Genomic DNA, 19,138 nt, shown 5'->3' with positions numbered 1-19,138 from the left:
TTCTGTATCATGGTGTTCCATTTATCTAATGGCAACTAAAATCTATAAGAACATAAGAATAGCCTTACTGGGTCAGACCAATGGTCCATCTAGCCCAGTATCTCGTTTTCACGGAGGCCAATCCAAGTCAGAAGTGCCTGGCAAAAACCCATATAAGAGCAGCATTCCATGCTTGTGTCCCATGTCTGTCTCAACAGCAGACTGTGGACTTTTCCTCCAGGAACTTGTCAAAAAAAAACCCACCATTTGGACAAGTTCCTGGAGGAAAAGTTTCAGAGCTTAACTATGCTTTAAGTTTATTTCCAGTAATCACTTTACATTGGACTGATTGTATTCTATCCTTTTTTTTTCTGCTCTATTTTCATAGTATCTACTACCCACTATATTTTTGGCTTGTAGTGTGATTTGTTTCAGCAAGTTTTGTATAACCCTAAAGTCTGGATGCTTGTTACTCTTATAGAATGTCATATATTGAGTCTAATTTATACTCCAACTCCAAATCCATTTTCTAATGAAAGACTTTTGTTAACACAGCATATTATAAATATGTTTATAGTGAAACCAGTTGACAGTTAAACAAAATTAAATCAGAACCCCGTTTTCATTCTGATTGCGTATTTCATATCTGAGGTACTCTTCATGTGAAAAAGCTTTTAACCCTTTAGTTGACATTGTTTGACATAATAATAATAATAATTTATTTTTATATACTGCCTAACCAGCAGTTCATAGCGGTTTACATAATAGGTACTCAGCATACAATATAATAATAACATCATACATAATAAAATTCTAAGTAACTAATACAAACATTAAAACTAATGAATAAAAAAAACAAACCACAATATAAACTAAAATAAATATAGATTAAAAGATTAAAAGTACATTATAACTACGTGATAATATGAAAATTAATAATGTATATTATATTGTTTAAATCAGGGGTGCCCACACTTTTTGGGCTTGCGAGCTACTTTTAAAATGACCAAGTCAAAATGATCTACCAATAATAAAATTTAAAAAAACACAAAGCACACTGTACGCAGAGAAAATGTTAATTATCATTTGAATTTCGGGTTTTTTTCCGAGGTCAAGGCAGATGACTTTAAAATATGCAATGTCACCTCAGTAACAACTATACAAAACTAGACAAATATACCCCCTCCCCTTTTACTAAACCGTGATAGCGGTTTTTAGCACAGGGAGCTGCGCTGAATGCCCCTCACAGCTCCTGACGCTCAAAACCACTATCGCGGTTTAGTAAAAGGGGGCCATAGTGCAAAATATAGACAGCAGATATAAATTCTCAAAACGGAGACATTATTTTTCCTACTGTTTTGTCTGGTGATTTCATGAGTCTATGGTTGCAGTTCCTTTTTCTGTAAAGCCAATATTTCTTTCTTTCTGCCTTTCTTTCTCTTTCCCCCCTGCCCCCCCCTCTTTCTTTCTGCCTTTCTTTTTTCTCTCCCCCTGTCCCCCCTTTTTATTTCTGTCTTTATTTCTCTCTCCCCCTGCTCCCCCCAAGCCATCGTGCCATTTTCTCCACTTCCCTGATTCTTTCCCTACCCCCACCCCCATGCCACCAACGCGATTTCTCCCTGGTGCTTCCCCGAGCCAGGCCTGACACGTACAAGTGCCGGGCCCACAAGACTTCACTTCCGACGTCAATTCTAACATCGGGGAGGAAGTTCCAGGCCAGCCAGGCAGCGATTGTCTGGCCCAGAACTTCCTCTCCGATATCAGAATTGACGTTGAAGGTGAAGCTTTGTAAGTCGACGCTTGTACGCGCCAGGCCTAGCTTGGGGAAGCAGCAGGAAGAAAAAGATCGCAAAGGCAACACGATCGACTCGTGTTGCCTTTGCGATGTACTGGTCGATCATGATCGACTATTTGGGCACCCCTGGTTTAAATAAGGGGGTTTTAATATCTTTTCAAAATTGATAGTAAGTAAGAAATGGAGAAACAAGAAGATTTAAACATGAATTCATTAATCCTGCTTGGAATGCTAAAGTTCTATCCAAAATTTTTTTGCAATGCATTTGCTGAAGGAAAATAAAACCAACCAGATCTATGAATATTTTTCTTAGGAATAAAAAAACTAAAATGAGAAACAAGATAAGCCGGTGCTAAGCCAAATAAAACTTTAAAACAAATGCATCCCAATATAAATAACACTCTAGCCTCAAACGGTAGCCAGTTGCTCAGATGCAACATATGTCTTCTATGGCGCTTATGGGAGAATGTATGTATGTATAATACATACATTTCAATAAAAAACATCTTAATAAAATACAGCAAAAAGATAATACATACATTTAAATAAAATTGATCAAGATGAAAGTGCGAGTAAAATCGTGAGGATGAAATGCAAACATGGTTAAAATTAAGAGAAAAAACATTAAGATACCACCAGCCTGTTAAATAATTTCCTAAAATCTAAGTAAGAAGAAGCTTCTAACATCATTTTTCCAAGCCATATATTCAATTTGGCGGCCTGAAAAGAAAAAGTTTTCTCAAGGAACTTCTTATAATGGCAGGATTTTATGGAAGGATATGTAAATAACTGCGTTCACCGTGTGTTTTTATTAGAATGACTCCAAGAAAAATGAGGAAGTAGATAACCTGGTGACAGAGCAAGAGCTACTTTGTAACAGATGCAAGAAAACTTAAACAGTACTCTAGACTCCACCGGCAACCAATGCACTTTGTGATAGAAAGGAGTGATATGCTCCCATTTTTTAAACCAAAAATGAGGCGAACAGCAGTATTCTGGACTACCCTTAATCTCTTTAGAATTTTCATATAAGCCCCTACGTATACAATGTTACAGTAGTCCAGAATACTTAAAATGGAAGATTGCACCAACAACCAAAAAGACTGAAGTGTGGCCAATGTGGGTTCCAGGATTGATCTGTGAAATTACAGACTGGTAAGCCTGATGTCAGTGCCAGGGAAAATAGTGGAAACGATTATAAAAGATTTTGTTTTGGGTGGGGGTAGCAGACATTTCCTTTCAGTTCTCCCTCTCCTCACTGCAGCATCATACTTTTGATGGTGTGAATGCTCAAGCCCCGCCAGCTGAACAGATTCAGAGCCCCCACCCGTGCTACCTAAGCAGTAGGACGCTTAATGCATCGGCAGCTAGAGCTAGACCCCAGGAAGCATGGCAGGACTTGAGCATCCCCGCAAGCCTTGCATCCAGTGACACAAGGGGAACTGAGCCCAAAGTGGGGGAGGGGGGCAGGCACCTGATGCTTCCATGGCTAGGCCCCTAGATGTATATATGCTATTTTATTTATCTGTTGTTGAACTTAGATCGTTTCATGAACAAAGCATGTCATATATTTATTACTAAGGGCTCCTTTTACTAAGCTGCGTTAGCGTTTTTAGCCCACGAAGCATTTTAGCGTGTGCTACACGGCTAGAACTAACGCCAGCTCAATGCTGGCGTTAAGGTCTAGCATGTGCGGCAATTTAGCGCATGCTATTCCACAGCTTAGTAAAAGGAGCCCTAAGTATATCTGGGTCTATATTTAAAATCTATGCATTTTAGTCGGCTTTCCAAGATGTATAGCCAGCAGTGCCAAATATGTATGCTTCCTGAACTGTTCGTACAGTATATAGCGGCAATATTTAGCTACTGCACATTAATTTAGGGAAAATATTTTGCTGACCAAAATTATACAGATGGTTATTGAATGTCAGCCCATTCTCATTCTGCCCCAGCACTACATGGATACATCTGGAAGAATTTTCAGCTGCAAATGTATAGCTGCCTTTGGATATTGGGCCTACTGTAATGTATGTGTTTAATTGTTTGGTAATGTTTTAATCCCACACAGACCTCCTGATAACCTAACTATAACATGGAAAAGAAACGGAATAAAATTGACCACCGGCATCAGCAGTTATGGTAGACGACTCACTATAGTGAATCCGACTTCAGCCGATGTTGGAATGTATATGTGTGAAGCGCAACTGCGAGACATCGGTTTGCAACCGGCGAGAGCTAAAGCCTTCCTTTCCATCATAGGTAAATCTAAAAGAAGCTTGACAGATTCACAATAGTGATGGGTAATTGCATGGTAGAAAAAAGCAGAATCGATATTTTGATATTGGCCTTAAAGGTAGACGTTAGCTAGAAAAGAAGAGAGCTATAGTGGAGTTATAAGACTAAGGGCTCCTTTTTACTAAGGTGCGCTGCGGGAGGGGGGGGGTTGTTTTTTTTTTTTAATATGTTTATTGAGACAGGAGGCAACTGAACAGCAAGAGCCAACCACAAATCGGCAAAGCATCAGAATGGTACAAGGTACAGCAGAACTCATAAGATATACAGAGGTAGCAGTTTTAACGCACGCTAAACGCTAACGCCTCCATAGAGCTTGCGTTAGTATTTTTCGTTTAGCGCGTGGTTTGCATGCACTAATCTTTAGTGCGCCCTAAAAACGCCACCGCACCTTAGTAAAAGGAGCCCTAAGTTATCTGGTTTTCTTTATGAAAGATCATTTACAAACTTCACTTATTTTTTTGACACCAGTTTATTTGTATATCCCAAAGAACCTTTCAAATAATCACAGAAGTCTTTATCATGGCTCTCGGATGTATAAATTTGTGACTAACTCCCAACTTATTTGTATCAGTCTTTGAGATTGCTGGTAGTGATTTTCTTGAGAAAATTTATCGAGAGCTTGGTTTGGATTTTAGTAGTGTTGGGGGAAGGATCAGCTGTGTAACTGATGGGAGAAGAGTGAATTTCTGACTAAATCTATTACAAATCTATGCTGTACCTCGTCTTTCAAGAAAACTCTTAAGAGAAGTAGAAAAAATTGAATATAGGCAAGTCAAGGGCATTTTGAACTAGTTGTTTAAAGCAGAATTATGGCATGCTAATAGCACAAGCCCACACTTACCACATTGCATTAACTTCTGGCACATGAAGTAGATAACAGGCAAAGTGTCATGTTAGGGCATGAAATGGGCGGGGACTGTACCTTACATCAAAACATGCTATGTACTTTCCTGCTACTTGATTTCCTATAAGAACATAAGAATTGCCGCTGCTGGGTCAGAGCAGTGGTCCGTCCTGCCCAGCAGTCCGCTCACGCGTTGGCCCCTAGGTCAAGTCCAGTGCTTCAAATGAGTCCAGTCTCACCAGAAATCATCTATGTGTGCAAGTGGCTATTTGTGTTGGTAAACCTATAGGGAACGCTACTCTTCAATGGAAAGGACCAAGAGATGGTTCTTTGGAATTTTTGTCTTGTGTGCAGTAGAGCAGTGTTTCCCAAGTTGGTCCTTGCCAGTCAGGTTTTTAGGATATCCACACTGAATATGCATGAAATAGATTTGCATACAATGGAGGCAGTATATGCAATCTCATGCATATTCATTATGGATAACTTGAAAACCTGCCTGGCAAGGGGGTACCCAAGGGCCCACTTGGGAAACACTGCAGTAGACGACAGCTTTCACCAGATATTTTACTGTGAATGTTTTGTGTTTTCACAACCCTAACCCTCTCCTCTTTGGGATAATCATATAGTCCTTATTCACATACTGGGTGTTTTATTATGTTCTAAAATAAATTACCTTCAACAACCAGAGGATGACCTTAACTAACAGATTTCAGTATTTATTGAATCTAGAAAGTCTAAATCAACTTTAATGTTAGAGAACTTTTTGGATGCGGAGAAGACCAGGCTAACCAAGGCCTCACACATCCAATAATAATCATTTATTTTTATATACCGCCATACCAAAAGTTCTAGGCGATTCACAACAGTCAAGACTAATACATACAATACAGATGAGCACATCTGGAAGGAAAGCATTCACAACTCCTAGCAAGCTGAGAACCAGCAACATCTGGTGACCAGATTTAGGACCCATGATTACAGGGTTCTGGGAGTGTGACGCCACTCTTAAAAAGTAGCTCGGCGATTTTAAAGAATCCACCAGAGTGCTCATTCTAATGTTGAAGAGCCCATTTGCATGACACATGATGAGGAAGAAATGGACCGTTAGCATCTAGCCTCAACCATGTTAGTCACTGTGCCAAGACCATTTAACAAAGATTTCTTTTAACCTTATTCAAGATCCAAAATCAAAAACCATATCACAGTTGCTAAAAACAGCATGAAACAAACCACCAGTGAGAATGTGGTTTTCTGCCAGAATGTCAGGCCTTTCCTAATAGTTCTTAACATTTTTCTCTTCATACCCCAAGATACAACAAAGGAAATCTATAGTTAACTAGCTGTATGTTTTGGGATATGGCAAAGCTGTGAAATAATGACCTGCTTGATGCAGTTTTCTCAGAGCTTATACTTCAGAAGGACGACAATGGATGTCAGTCTGGGATGCCAGAACACCTGTCGAAGGAGAGAATAGCAATGAGAAATGGATTAGGATAGAAGACAGATTTCCAATTAACATTTGCAAGATGTCGACTGCTCACTTGGTCTTTTGATGTGTAGACTTAGAGATCTGTGACAAGATTACTTCAAGCAGAGAAGGCTGTATTTTGGCAGTGTCAAACCCAAACAAACAGGGAAAAGCCAAAATTAAAGCATTGAAGAAGCAATCTTTGCTTTTATGTGACATCAAAGTAACACTGTTAGTAGACAAAGAAAACTACAAAGTAGGTCTTCAAAGTAGATAAGTGATTTCCCTTCTTCCCCCTGCTCGCTATCTCCTACCCCCAGCACCACAAAAAACCAATTTGAGCTAATAGAATTTAACAAAACATGAAAGCCCAAGGGTCAGTCCAATGGATATTGTGGAAGGAAAGCATTCACGACTCCTAGCAAGCTGAGAATCAGCAACATCTGGTGGACAGATTTAGGACCTATGATTGCAGGGTTCTGGGAAAAGTCCGGGTGTGTGGCAATGGTCAAGAACTGTCACTATGATGACTGTATTAGGTGTAAAATAGGGGAAAGAATTCTGGCCTAGATTCTCAAAAAAAGGTGTTAAAAAATGACAGGCTGCTATTGCAGCCGTTCTGGTAGCAATTTTTAAAAAGCGAGTCATTCTCTAAAAAAACATGCAAATGAGGTTGGCAGAGAGTAGCGAAGATTTGCTAAATTTGTATGTGCAAATTAAAGTAAAATATAAATAAATAAAAAATGTGCCCACCACTGGTGGACACATGCATAGAATGGACACATGCATAGAATAAATGCAAAAAAACCCCAAAAACACAACAGCGGGAGAGATGTCCAATCTCTCCTGCTGCCAAAAAACACCCCCCTCCCCCAGCAGTGGGAGAGATACCCATTCTCTCTCACCACAAACAACCCCCCACCCCCACCCCCTGCATCCCCCAGTACATCTTTGAAGAGGCCTAAGACTGATTGGCCCCTCCCATAGGAGGAGCCTTAAGCAACCTGGGTCAATCAGAGCCTTAGGCCCCTGCCCGGTGCATCCCAGGATGCAATGGGGAGGGGAAGGCCCATTTTGAAGAGGTTCACTTGGCAGCGAGAGAGAGTGGGCATCTCTTCTGTTGTGGGGGGGGGGGCGAGGTTGTGGCGGGAGAGAATGGGCATCTCCCCTGCTGCCAGGGTTTTAAACAGTGTTGTCACAGTACAGGTACCCTGGACCAGTTGCTGATTTTTGTATCCAAAATCTGATGCCACTCTTAAAAACTAGCTTGGCGATTTTAAAGAATCTACCAGAGAGCTCTTTTTAGTGTTGAAGAGCCCATTTGCATGGCATGCTAGAAAGCTTGCTAAAGACAGAGATAAGCCATTTTGATAATCTGTCGCTAAATTGCATGTAGGCTAAACCGTTGGAAACCAGTTTGGTGACCGCGTTAAAGTCTGAGCTGGCTGTGAATGAAAATGGTTTCAGATCATCCATAGTTCCAATTGATCCAGAAGACCAAATGAGCAAGAGGAATTGACCAGGTCCAGAAACTTGCCCTTCTTCAACTAGGCCCCTGAATATCCAGCATCCGTCACTCAAAAGACCATGTTGTAATAGTTTTACACAGGCAAATAAGCAGCTATATCCTCAAATTTCAGGAATAGAGGGCTCAGATAAGCCTCTAGCTCCTGAATTTTCAATGACGAAAGGGAAAGCCTAAAAGGTTTCCATTTGAAAGTTCTCAGGCATGTATTTTAGAAGTAATGCACATATTTTAAAGTTGAAAATCTCAGCACTTGGTTAACTTAAATGGAGACTATTGCATAATTCAGTCCGTTAAATGCAAGAAATTATCTTACAAATGTGCCTTACTCCATTTTAAACTTATTTATTCACAAATTTTTTATATAGATCCTCAGAGGGCCACCACGCACTCAAATATATTTCATAGTGCGGGCTTTATGCACCCTTTCGTCACTGGACCTGATTTTTTAGTTAAGTGTAACATTTTAGTGTTATGACTAAAGTATAGGTATTCTTAAAGTACTTAGCTTTTAGTTGACGCTAGTCGGGAGGGTAGAAACATAAATGTCCAACATGTTTCGCCCGTCTGTCTCACAGGGCTTTATCAAGGCTCCCTCTCCCGTTCGGTAACAACTTTCTCCAACCACTGCGTCATTGACGAAAATCGTCAATGACGCAGTGGTTGGAGAAAGTTGTTACCGAACGGGAGAGGGAGCCTTGATAAAGCCCTGTGAGACAGACGGGCGAAACATGTTGGACATTTATGTTTCTACCCTCCCGACTAGCGTCAACTAAAAGCTAAGTACTTTAAGAATACCTATACTTTAGTCATAACACTAAAATGTTACACTTAACTAAAAAATCAGGTCCAGTGACGAAAGGGTGCATAAAGCCCGCACTATGAAATATATTTGAGTGCGTGGTGGCCCTCTGAGGATCTATATAAAAAATTTGTGAATAAATAAGTTTAAAATGGAGTAAGGCACATTTGTAAGATAATTTCTCATATTTTAAAGTTGTCAGCCTGATATCTGATAAGTGGCAAAGCATTATGGTTTCCATGTTAATCCACTTGGATATGTATAACTGGATTGTTTCATCACTAACCTGATGAATAGAAGACATGTCTTGAAGGCTTGTCTTTTTTTTAAATCTTTATAATAGTTTCAAGACATAAAACAAAGTAATTTCCATATAATTATAAACAAATAGAAGTTTGGGAAAAATAAAAAGTATAATATAGCCCACATCGAGAGGATTATGTGGAAATTTACAAACAATACTTATAAATACCAATAATGTTGCTCTCAACTTACCCTAAACCTTACTAATACACCTCCTATGGTCTGTCATTTGACTCTCGTATCTTGCAAGAACTTTTCTAAATGACTTGGATCAAAATTAACATGTTGAGCATTCTGATATGTAATAAGGCATTTGCACGGGAATTTCAAGAATGTCTCGAAGGCTGGTCAACAAAATATTAAGTTCTGTACAGACGTGTCACCTGCAACTGGTCTGTTGACCCAATTTCCACATATCTAGTAGGTTCGCAGGCTAATCTGATACTATATAGAGCTCATCTGCTCCGAAGCTATACTCAGCTACCTGGGATGGTCATAATTAAGATAAGTGATCCATAATTTAGGGTGTATCCTCTCCTTCCCTCTCCACCCCTCTCCCTACCTCCTCCTACCTACCTCTTTTCTTCTCTCCCCCCCCTCCTCCCCCCTTCTCCATCCTCGCCCCTCTCTATAAGTCGCCTTGAGCCCGCCTAGGTATGAGCGATGCAGAAATAGAAGATTAGATTAGATTATGTGGTCCTTTTACGCCTTTCCTACTGTGAAATCTAAACATGCAAACATTTTTATAGTCCTTGGCCCCATGGTCAGCAAAGCAAATTAATAATAAAAATATTGATAGTGACTTGGAAGTGAAAAAATAGCTGGTTTCATGGATTTAAAAAAAGGACATTCCATCAAGGCCTAATAGTTACAGTTCATTTCTAGCTCCAGTTTCCAGTTTGGATATCACTGTTTTAAAACTTCACTCTGATTTTATGCCAGAAAAGATTTTCCGGTAGTTATAAGATTTGTTTCATACTGTGCATTCAAGCAAGCAGTGCTATCGTAAACTAGACATTGGTTTATTCTCTTTTTGATAGACGTGGGGGGGGGGAGAGTGATACTTCAATGAAGCATTATTTTATTTTTAGAATTAAAGGATCATTCCACAGCTACATAGGGAGAAGGTAATCCCAAATATTTAAGGAAACAAAAGCTTGATAGTTCTTTAATTTGGATCTTGTGCAATTACTCTATCCTATCTCATCTTTCTCTCCAGTAAATAGATATTCCATAAACTAACTCTAGAAAATCACATTATAATTTGTGATTGTAGCAGCATTTAACAAAAAGAATTGTGCACAGCAAGACTTCACTTTATTAAAGTCCTTTAGTTGAGAGCTCAATAAAAAAAGGCTTTTTGTTTCAGCTGCATCTTGTAAATTGAAACTGTATGAGCTCAGGGGTTTTTTTGTAATATAGTAAATGACAGCAGAAAAGGCTCCACTGAACCATCCAGTTTGCTCAGTTATTTTGGTCCATGTTGTATGATTTCTAGAAGGTTGTCATTTCTTATTCAAATGTTTGTTGACTTTCTGTTTGATTCTTCATCATCCCAGGTAGCTGAGTACGAAAGATCCTACACTCAATTCAACAATCCCCCCCTCCCCCCACACTCATTCATCTTCAAGCTCTAAAACAATACAAGAGGGGATAGATTGAAAATAAAGGCAGATAAAGACCATATGGCCTATCTAGTCTTCCTAACCACGCAATCTACTATCCTCTCCTTTCTTTTAGAAATCCAGTGTACTTGTCCCAAGTTTTCTTGAATTCAGATACACTTTTGCCTCCACCATCTCCACTGGGAAACCGTTCAAGCATATACTACCCTTTCTATGAAAAGTATTTTCTGAGATCACTTCCTGAATCTGTCCCCTTTCTCCTTCAGCCTATGCTCCCTCAAACCAGAGTTTCCTTTCAATTGGAAGAGACACCTCGAGCGCATTTATGCCATGTACGTATCTAAATGTCTCTATCATGTCTCCCCTCTCCTTCTTTTCCTCCAAAGTATACATATTGAGACCTTTAAGTCTGCCCCTATTCGCCTTATGATGAAGACCACCAACTGTTTTAGTAGCTGTCCTGTTTAAATCTTTTTGAAGGTGGGGTCTCCAGAATTGTACACAATATTCTAAACTAGGTCTCACCAGAGTCTTATATAAGGGCATCTATACCTCCTTTTTCCTACTGGCAAGCATCCTTCTAGCTTTTGCCGTTGACTTTTCAACCTGGTTGGCCACCATAAGATCATCACATACTATCACACCCATGTCCCACTCCTCTTTTGTGCATAAAGGTTCGTCATCCTTTAAATTGTACCTTTCCCTTTGGTTTTTGCAGCATTAGATTTTAGAGATGCTGTAAATCAATGATGCCATTGCTCTAGTACCCAACCTTTTTGGTCTCAATGGCCGAACAGTACCCAACTACCGCTAACTTACTGACACCAACCTGGTTGGTTTGTGAAGTTGTAGCTGGCTGTCATACGAGCTACAATGCTCCTGTCTTATGTTCCCATTGCGTTTTTTCTTGTCACCTTGCTTGATATTAACTGGCTACTTCCACCTACCAGCATCAAACTCTATGATTTGGGGGCACTCTAGCTCTCTGGGGATCAAAGTTGATCATCAACATGCATTAAAAAAGAAATGCTTCCCTGATGCTAGTCCTAGCCCCATTTTTTTTTAATTCCAGTGCCCCCCCCCTCCCCTCTCCCTGACCCTGTCAGAGCTTACCTCTTAGGAACAAGAAACATCATTCAGCAACTTTGGTAGATGGCAGCTGCTGGGCAGAAGCAAGTGGGGGTCACTATTGCCTTCTCTAAAAATTTGACTATTTGGTGTAAGTCAGAGCTCAGGGAAACACTTTGATCCACCACTCTAACTTTTGAAAAATGTGGTGGAGCCTGGGATGGGGCTTAAATCCAGAGGGATTTTGTTTGTTTACATTTATGAGCTCTGGTAGATGGGCTAGGAAGGCAACTTTAATGGGCTAGTAGGCCGCCAGGGATTATGTGCTGTACATTCCCTCTCCTCCTAGGATTTTCTGACTCAAGGGTCCTGGGTCAGAGTCCCTCTAGCTTGGGTCTGCCTGGACTTGGGCTAAATAATTGGGGTCCACTGTCCAGGAGTCTCCCAACATTTAATTCCAATAAAGTAGATGGACGTTAACAACTTTATTTCACATCGGGGGCTAACAATAAAAATCAGCACATGAAGAAGTAAAAAAAAAAGTGCTTTAAGTTTAGCACATGTTCCTGCATTGGAAGTAATGCAGGTCTTTTAAAATTAGTGTAAAATACATGTTAAAATACAAATGAAAGTGTATGCTTTATTACATCGGGATCCTGTGTTTTAGCAGGTGTTCATGCCAATTGTAGCACCACTGTCGGGATTATAATGGTGTTTTCATGCCCTACCAGGGCAATCTAAGGCAGCTTCAGCAAGCCTCATGCATTGTACCTGCAGTCTCTGATTACTGGCTTATGGTTTCCCCTTTTTATTTCTCTAGATTTCCTATAGCTGAGCAAATGCTCAAGCTCATTCTTTCATCTCTTCCATCTGTCACCACCATCTGTAATATTTGTCACCTGCCCTTACCACTGCGATCTGTGTTTCTTCCATCATGTTAATAAGCTGTTCTAGACAGCCATTGTTTCGTTTGTGACTCCCCACCTACAACTTCATATCATGATCCTGTATCCTCAGATTTCTTTTGTTTCCTCCAGAAAGTGGAATATTATATTCCTTGGCATTTAATGCCTGGCATATTCTTTGTTAAAATACCCAGCCCACTTATTAATTTATGATTTAAGCTCTGTTACTCAGATTGTTTTGTAATTTTGTTGCTGTATCACCAGCAGAACACTTGAAACCGATAACAACGGGATCTGGATAGCTCCTATTACCTCCCAGACACCCCTTCCCAGCATCCCCCAAATAACTAATAGGCCACACACATATTTGGTATAAATAGCCGCAGCTCAATTTATTAACAAAACAGGAAATAATTTGCATAAATTAACATCCACAACATTAACTTCCATATAACAAATCAGCAGCTCCTCCCGAGCTACCCGGTGTAACCATCAACAAAGTTTCCCCCGACCCCGCCATGAACAGCAAGAGTCTGAGGGGTGGCATGACCTCATGCCCCATTAACTGAGTCAGTAGACCCCCGGGCACGGCTCCCCGCCGGCCCACCGCTCATCGCCGGATGAGCCCCAGCACCCAGTAGCTCGGGAGACCCGCCACAGGACTGTAAACATACAGGCCCCCCCCAATAAAGGGAGCTGCGGCTGTCAACGTAAGGCAAGGACCCTCTCACAACCCGATGCAAAATCATCGAGGAGAAGATCCCAACCCACCGCCGACAAATGAACCCCGTCTGTGTGAAACAAACCAACACAAGATACATCCACCCACTCATGCAATAATTGCATACCCCCTTGACTAACAAGCCACTTACCCACCTGCCTATTTAATTTCGCCAACCCCCGGGTCCAACGCCGAGACGTTAAACAACGAGGGCGGGGCACAATATCTGACCAAATCAATAAGACCCCAGGAAACCAATCCAATACAACCCTGAGGTCGTCCTTGATGAGATTCACTAAGTCCTTCCCAGAACACGCATCCACATCGTTCCCCCCAAGGTGCACCAACAGTAAATCAGGATGACGAGGCCGCGAACGAAGGCGCTCGAGCAAAAGCAGCAATTGACTCCAGCGCATCCCACGTTGACCCCACCAGGATACACGGAGGCCCTGATGACCCAGACCCAAATGGCGACCGCCAGGACGAATAGCTGCTCGCTCCGCCGCCCAGTGTATAAAGGAGTGGCCAACGATCCACATGGAATAAGAACGACCACTGGAACCTGAAAGAAAAACAAGAACAACTAACCAACAACAAAGACAACCCCAAGGTGAGTATAATTGAGAGCATTAGCATGACATATACAACCAACCTGCACACCCCAAATCCCTACGGAGCGCCCCGCCCCAAATTCGACACACAGGAAGACCCTTCCCGATGAATGTACCCCCGGAAAGCATCAGAAGTCCAACGCCCCAACCGCTGTATGCCCTCACTAGACATGCCAGCCATGCTCGCACTCGTAGCCGCTCCAATTCTAAAGGAATGAGTACCGTAAGCAGCCGGGTTCTCCCCACAGCGGTCCAAGGCCAAACGTAAAACTGATAACGCGTAAGCGGAGCACCCTGAGCGTGAACAAACAATGCGGAACCCCCAACCGGACGAATCTCCAGAAAAGCTCGCAACCGAGAAACCGGTCACGAACGACAAGCAGCTACCGAATGTAAAACCACCCAATGCCCCCGTGCACTCTGATCTGTCTTGGAGCTAACGATAAGCTGTCGCACCAGCGACGGCTGAAGTCGAACATGCTGTACCAACAGGCCACGTGAGCCTAAGCGAGCCAAAGGACCTACCAACAACTCGCTCACCCGCAACACCCCAAAAAACGCGATGGCAAAAGCAGCCTGAAACAAACATACTTCGTAAGGTGAACTCGCCACTTCCACCAACGCATCCATCAACCGAAGGAGTAACTCATGTGTGATGGGCAACCGCATGTCCCGAGGGCATGGGCGCACACGCCCCATCGCTCGAAGCAGGCGCTGAACCAAGAATCCGGAAACAGGGCAAGCCCAACCTAACGCTCTGCAAAAGAATGAGAAGCCTGCTAGGCGACTACGAACCACACCCCGGGATGTTTGAGCTCGAAAAGACGACAGCACGAAATCCGCCAACAAGGATTCGGCCACATCACCCGGGCACCAGCCACGCTCTGCCAGAAAGGTCGCCACCAATCGAAAGCCCGCAGCATAATGCGACCACGTAGAATCCGCTACAGACAAGCTGAGCATTTCCCAGATTCCTTCCTGACCAGGTTCCATAAATGTGCTGGCATCGGCGAACCGTCCACCCGAGCATCCGGCGCCAACTGTCGAAACTGCAAGAAATTGAAACGAGACAAGGCATCAGCAATTCCATTCTGCAAACCTGGAACATGATGCGCCCGTATATACAAGTTCAGCCGCAAACACCGCAAAACGAGCTCTCGCATCAACGCATTTACCGCCAGACAACGTGCCGCTTGCTTATTAACTACAGCAACCACTCCCAAATTATCGCACCAAAAAACCACCCGCCGATTACGCAACACATCCGCCCACAACTCACAGGCCACAAGAAGGGGGAACAACTCCAATAATGTTATATTTCTAGTAATACCCGAACTAACCCAGTCTTCCGGCCACCGTTCAGCACACCAGGCACCGCGACAAAATAGACCAAAACCTACACCACCTGCGGCATCAGAGTACAACTCCAGATCCAAACTAGACACAGCAGGCGCCTGAATAGGCACCGTCCCATTAAAATCATGTAAGAAACGCGCCCACATACGAAGGTCAGCACGTACTCCAGCCGAAATACGTAAGAAATGTCTACGATCACGCACCCCAGAAGTAGCCGCAGCCAGCCTACGGGAAAAAACACGACCCATAGGCAACACTCTACAAGCAAAATTAAGTGATCCCAACAAGGACTGAACCGTATGCAAAGTCGATTTAGGTGCCACAATCACCCGCTCAATGAGCCCTAACAACTGTCGAACTTTCATCTTCGGAAGACGAGTAACCATGGCACCCGTATCGAGCTCTATCCCCAAAAACACCAAAGAGGTAACCTGACCCTCGGACTTGTCCCCAGCTAACGGAACACCAAAATCAGCTGACAGTTCCTCAAAAGCCCTCTTTAAACTCTCACAAACCATGCTGCCACCTGCACCAACAAATAAGAAGTCATCCAGATAGTGCACTACTGAAGCAATCCCTTCCCGCTGCACCAATACCCAGTGCAGGAACGAACTGAACTTTTCAAAATAAGCACACGAAATGGAACATCCCATCGGCAGACAACGATCGTAAAAGTAAGAACCGTCAAATCGAAAACCCAACAACGGAAAGGACTGTGGATGAATCGGCAACAACCGAAACGCCGATTCGATATCAACTTTAGCCAAAAGAGCTCCCTGTCCTGCCTCCACTATAAGCCGCAACGCACAGTCAAAGGATGCATACCTTACAGAACACAAATCTCGCGGAATGCCTTCATTAACCGAATGACCCAAAGGTTGAGACAAGTTATGAATGAGACGAAACTGCCCTGGAACCTTTTTAGGAATCACCGCCAAAGGTGATATAATCATCTGTGGAAAAGGAGGCTCCCGAAAAGGACCGGCAATACGCCCCAACCGCAGTTCCTCCGATAACTTGGTTCGAACAATGCTCCGCAACTGGGAAACCGAGGAGGCATTCTGAACCCGCCCCCTAACCAAAGGCCCCTGAAAAGGTATAACAAAACCAGAAGTAAAACCAGCTTCCAAAAAGGCAGCCGCATCCCGCGGCCTATACTTCCGAAGCCAAGGACGCATCGCCCCAATTTGGATAGGAGTCGGTAACTCCACCGAAAAATCACTTCCCTGCCCCACCTGCAACACCGCGACTTCGCTTGGGACACTTGAGGGCTGCATGCGCCTGGCCACAGATCGAGCAGGCATGTCTAAATTTACAGTCGGTGAAGGGGCAGCTGGACTTATTAAATTTCCAACACACGTCCGACCCAGCAGCGGAACCTCCACCGACTCCCCCTCGAAAAGGCCGCCCACCGCCTGCAGGTCCGGGTGCAACCTTACCAACCTGATTGGACAAAGACTTAGACGCCATGTGAGTAAGCCACAAATTCACATCCTGGGTGCCCCAAGACATAAACCTGTTCTCCTCCATTTTGTCTCAAAAAGCCTCGTCATAATTTAACCAGGCCCAACCGCCAAACCTCTTGATACGAATCTAAAACAGAATCTGCATAGGACAGCAATAAACCGTAGTCCTGTGGGTTAGCTCGCCCCCAGACGCTGGCCAGCCGCAAGAAAGCCCGCACCCTATTAAGAATTGACCACGCTACCGGGAAAGGTTTAATCTCCTTCCGATCTTTTTAGGATTTTTTATTACCCCGTCTGTGAGCCCTGCCCTCTAACAAGCGAAAAATATCCACGCAAGACCGCCGGCGAATTTTACGACGCAAAGAGTGAGGCACCCGTTCCCAAAGCTCCGACAGAGCAACTAACGCAGGAGCCCCACGTACACCACCCGAAGAAACCGCAACCTTACCTCCCGCAGAAAGCTCAACCCTGCCTGCAGGCCCCTTGGACGATGACGATGAAGCAGACGAAGACGACGAGGAAGACCCCGTCGATGATGAAGACGACTCGCCCCGCCGCCGTCTACGCTTACCCTTTTTACCGCAAGAGCAACCTGAGCAGGCGCCACATTACCCTGTGAAGAAGATCCTTGGTCCACAACTCCGCCAGTAGAGATGCCGCTGACAGCAGTCCCATTTGAAGAAATAGGTCCTGAAGCCGAGACGCCCCGAACAGCAACCCCAGGCAAGGAAGACGAGAGATGAGAAGGTCCCGCAGCGCCACCGCCAGCAGCTACCACACCACCGAGCGCCGAACTGCGCTCTGATCCGGAACAACTTGGCCGCTCTGATGTCCCCGCAGCTCCCACATCTGACACTCCTGGATCCCGACCACCAGGAATAAAGGCAGGCACCTGTGGAGACCAAGAAAACAAAGAGGCAGGACCAGGCAAAATACCCCCAGCCAGACCCATAGGGACACCCCAACTAGCACCATAACTACTACTGGGCATAATACCCATAGCCATAGGGCCAACAGAGCTCCCCCCCAGTGGGAAACCGAGGGCCCCACTCCGCTAACAGAAGACCCTGGACCCCAGGAAGGAGAACCCCAACCAGGACCCCAACCCCCAGGAAAAACACCAGCCCAAGACGTAGATGCTCCCCCAACAGGAGCAGCCCCCTGGCTGAAGCAATCTATCCCCCTGCCAACACTAAAAACGTGAGGAGACCCACAGGGCTCCAAATTACCCATCCCACGAAGCACATTAGCAGCAGCCCCTTCTCGAAGTGGTCCCAAACCCCCATCTACCCCTGGGTGAGCCGAAGAAGCGGCATCCGCAGTCACAGAAACCCTCCCGCTCATTTCCAACGGCACAGGGACAGCACATGTAGCTGCATGCAAAAAAGCCGTTGCTGAAGCCCCGCCCATGCGCAAAACAGACAAGCTGCGGCCGGCCGAAACAGCCCCACTCGAGCTGGTCGACGAAACCGCCTGTAGCCGAGCCTTACTCACAGAAACCCCCGCTGACCCAACGCTCCCCCGAGTCCCTCCCAAACCGGCAATGGCCATAGCCGACAACGTGGCAGTCTTAGAACGGCGCACCGGCCAAACCCTCTCATCCCCAGTGCCCCGACCCACCTGCTGCGTCGGCTCCTCAGAAAATGAATCGCCTGCTAGAAGGGAAATCTCCGCCACGTCTCCCTCAGCGCCGTCACCCATCAAGCCGCTGGACTCCATGACGCCCGATAAATACCTAGCAACCGCACCAGCAACCGCCGACACAGACCCAGCACCAGCTCCCAGCAACCACCGAAAAAAGCCGCCCTGGAGGACTCGGAAAAAAGAAGTCCTCCAAGGTCCCGGCTTTTAAAACTTTCCTCCAGCCACGCCCTCTAGCAACAACCAATCGCGCTCCTTCCTTAACGCGAACTGACTTCCCCCTGTTACTCTAACTTCCTATTTCTCTTCCCCTAACTAGCCTACCTGTGGGCACCTAGGGCTCCCAGCCCCGTGTTATCTTTCGCCCTTCGAGACGGGCTCTCGGGCTACTTTTTCTCTCAGTTTTGGTTTGGGATTGTTATGGAGAAGTGTTCTGAGTGGACCACATTGAAGTTTGATTTGTTTAGTGCAGGGGTGTCCAAGGGCCGCATGTGGCCCCGTGAAATATTTTGTGCGGCCTCGGTTGAGGGCGATGCAGTGTTTTCCTCTGCTGCCCCCGGGTGTTTACTGTCTTGCTGGCTCCCTCCTCTGTCTTGCTGCAGCATTTGCGCGGCCCCAGAAACATTTTTTTTGGCCAATGCGGCCCAAGGAAGCCAAAAAGTTGGACACTCCTGGTTTAGTGCTTTATCTGAATGTAAAGCTCCTAGTGGTGATGTGATGCAATTACATTACAA

The 19,138-nt window shown here is 44.4% G+C and overlaps 1 protein-coding gene across 1 annotated transcript in view; it reads left to right on the top strand.

The window, feature by feature from the left end:
• The window catches only part of SDK1 (sidekick cell adhesion molecule 1), a 1,012,418-nt gene that overhangs the window by 567,970 nt on the left and 425,310 nt on the right, over positions 1-19,138 (top strand). The window contains exon 7 of the mRNA XM_033963079.1: positions 3,843-4,033. Within this exon, the coding sequence (XP_033818970.1) occupies positions 3,843-4,033 (191 nt within the window). The remainder of the gene's footprint in view (positions 1-3,842; positions 4,034-19,138) is intronic.

This window comes from Geotrypetes seraphini, chromosome 11 (assembly GCF_902459505.1).
Source record: "Geotrypetes seraphini chromosome 11, aGeoSer1.1, whole genome shotgun sequence".
In the NCBI taxonomy this organism is placed as follows: Eukaryota; Metazoa; Chordata; class Amphibia; order Gymnophiona; family Dermophiidae; genus Geotrypetes; species Geotrypetes seraphini.
This window is presented reverse-complemented; position numbering and strand designations above follow the sequence as displayed.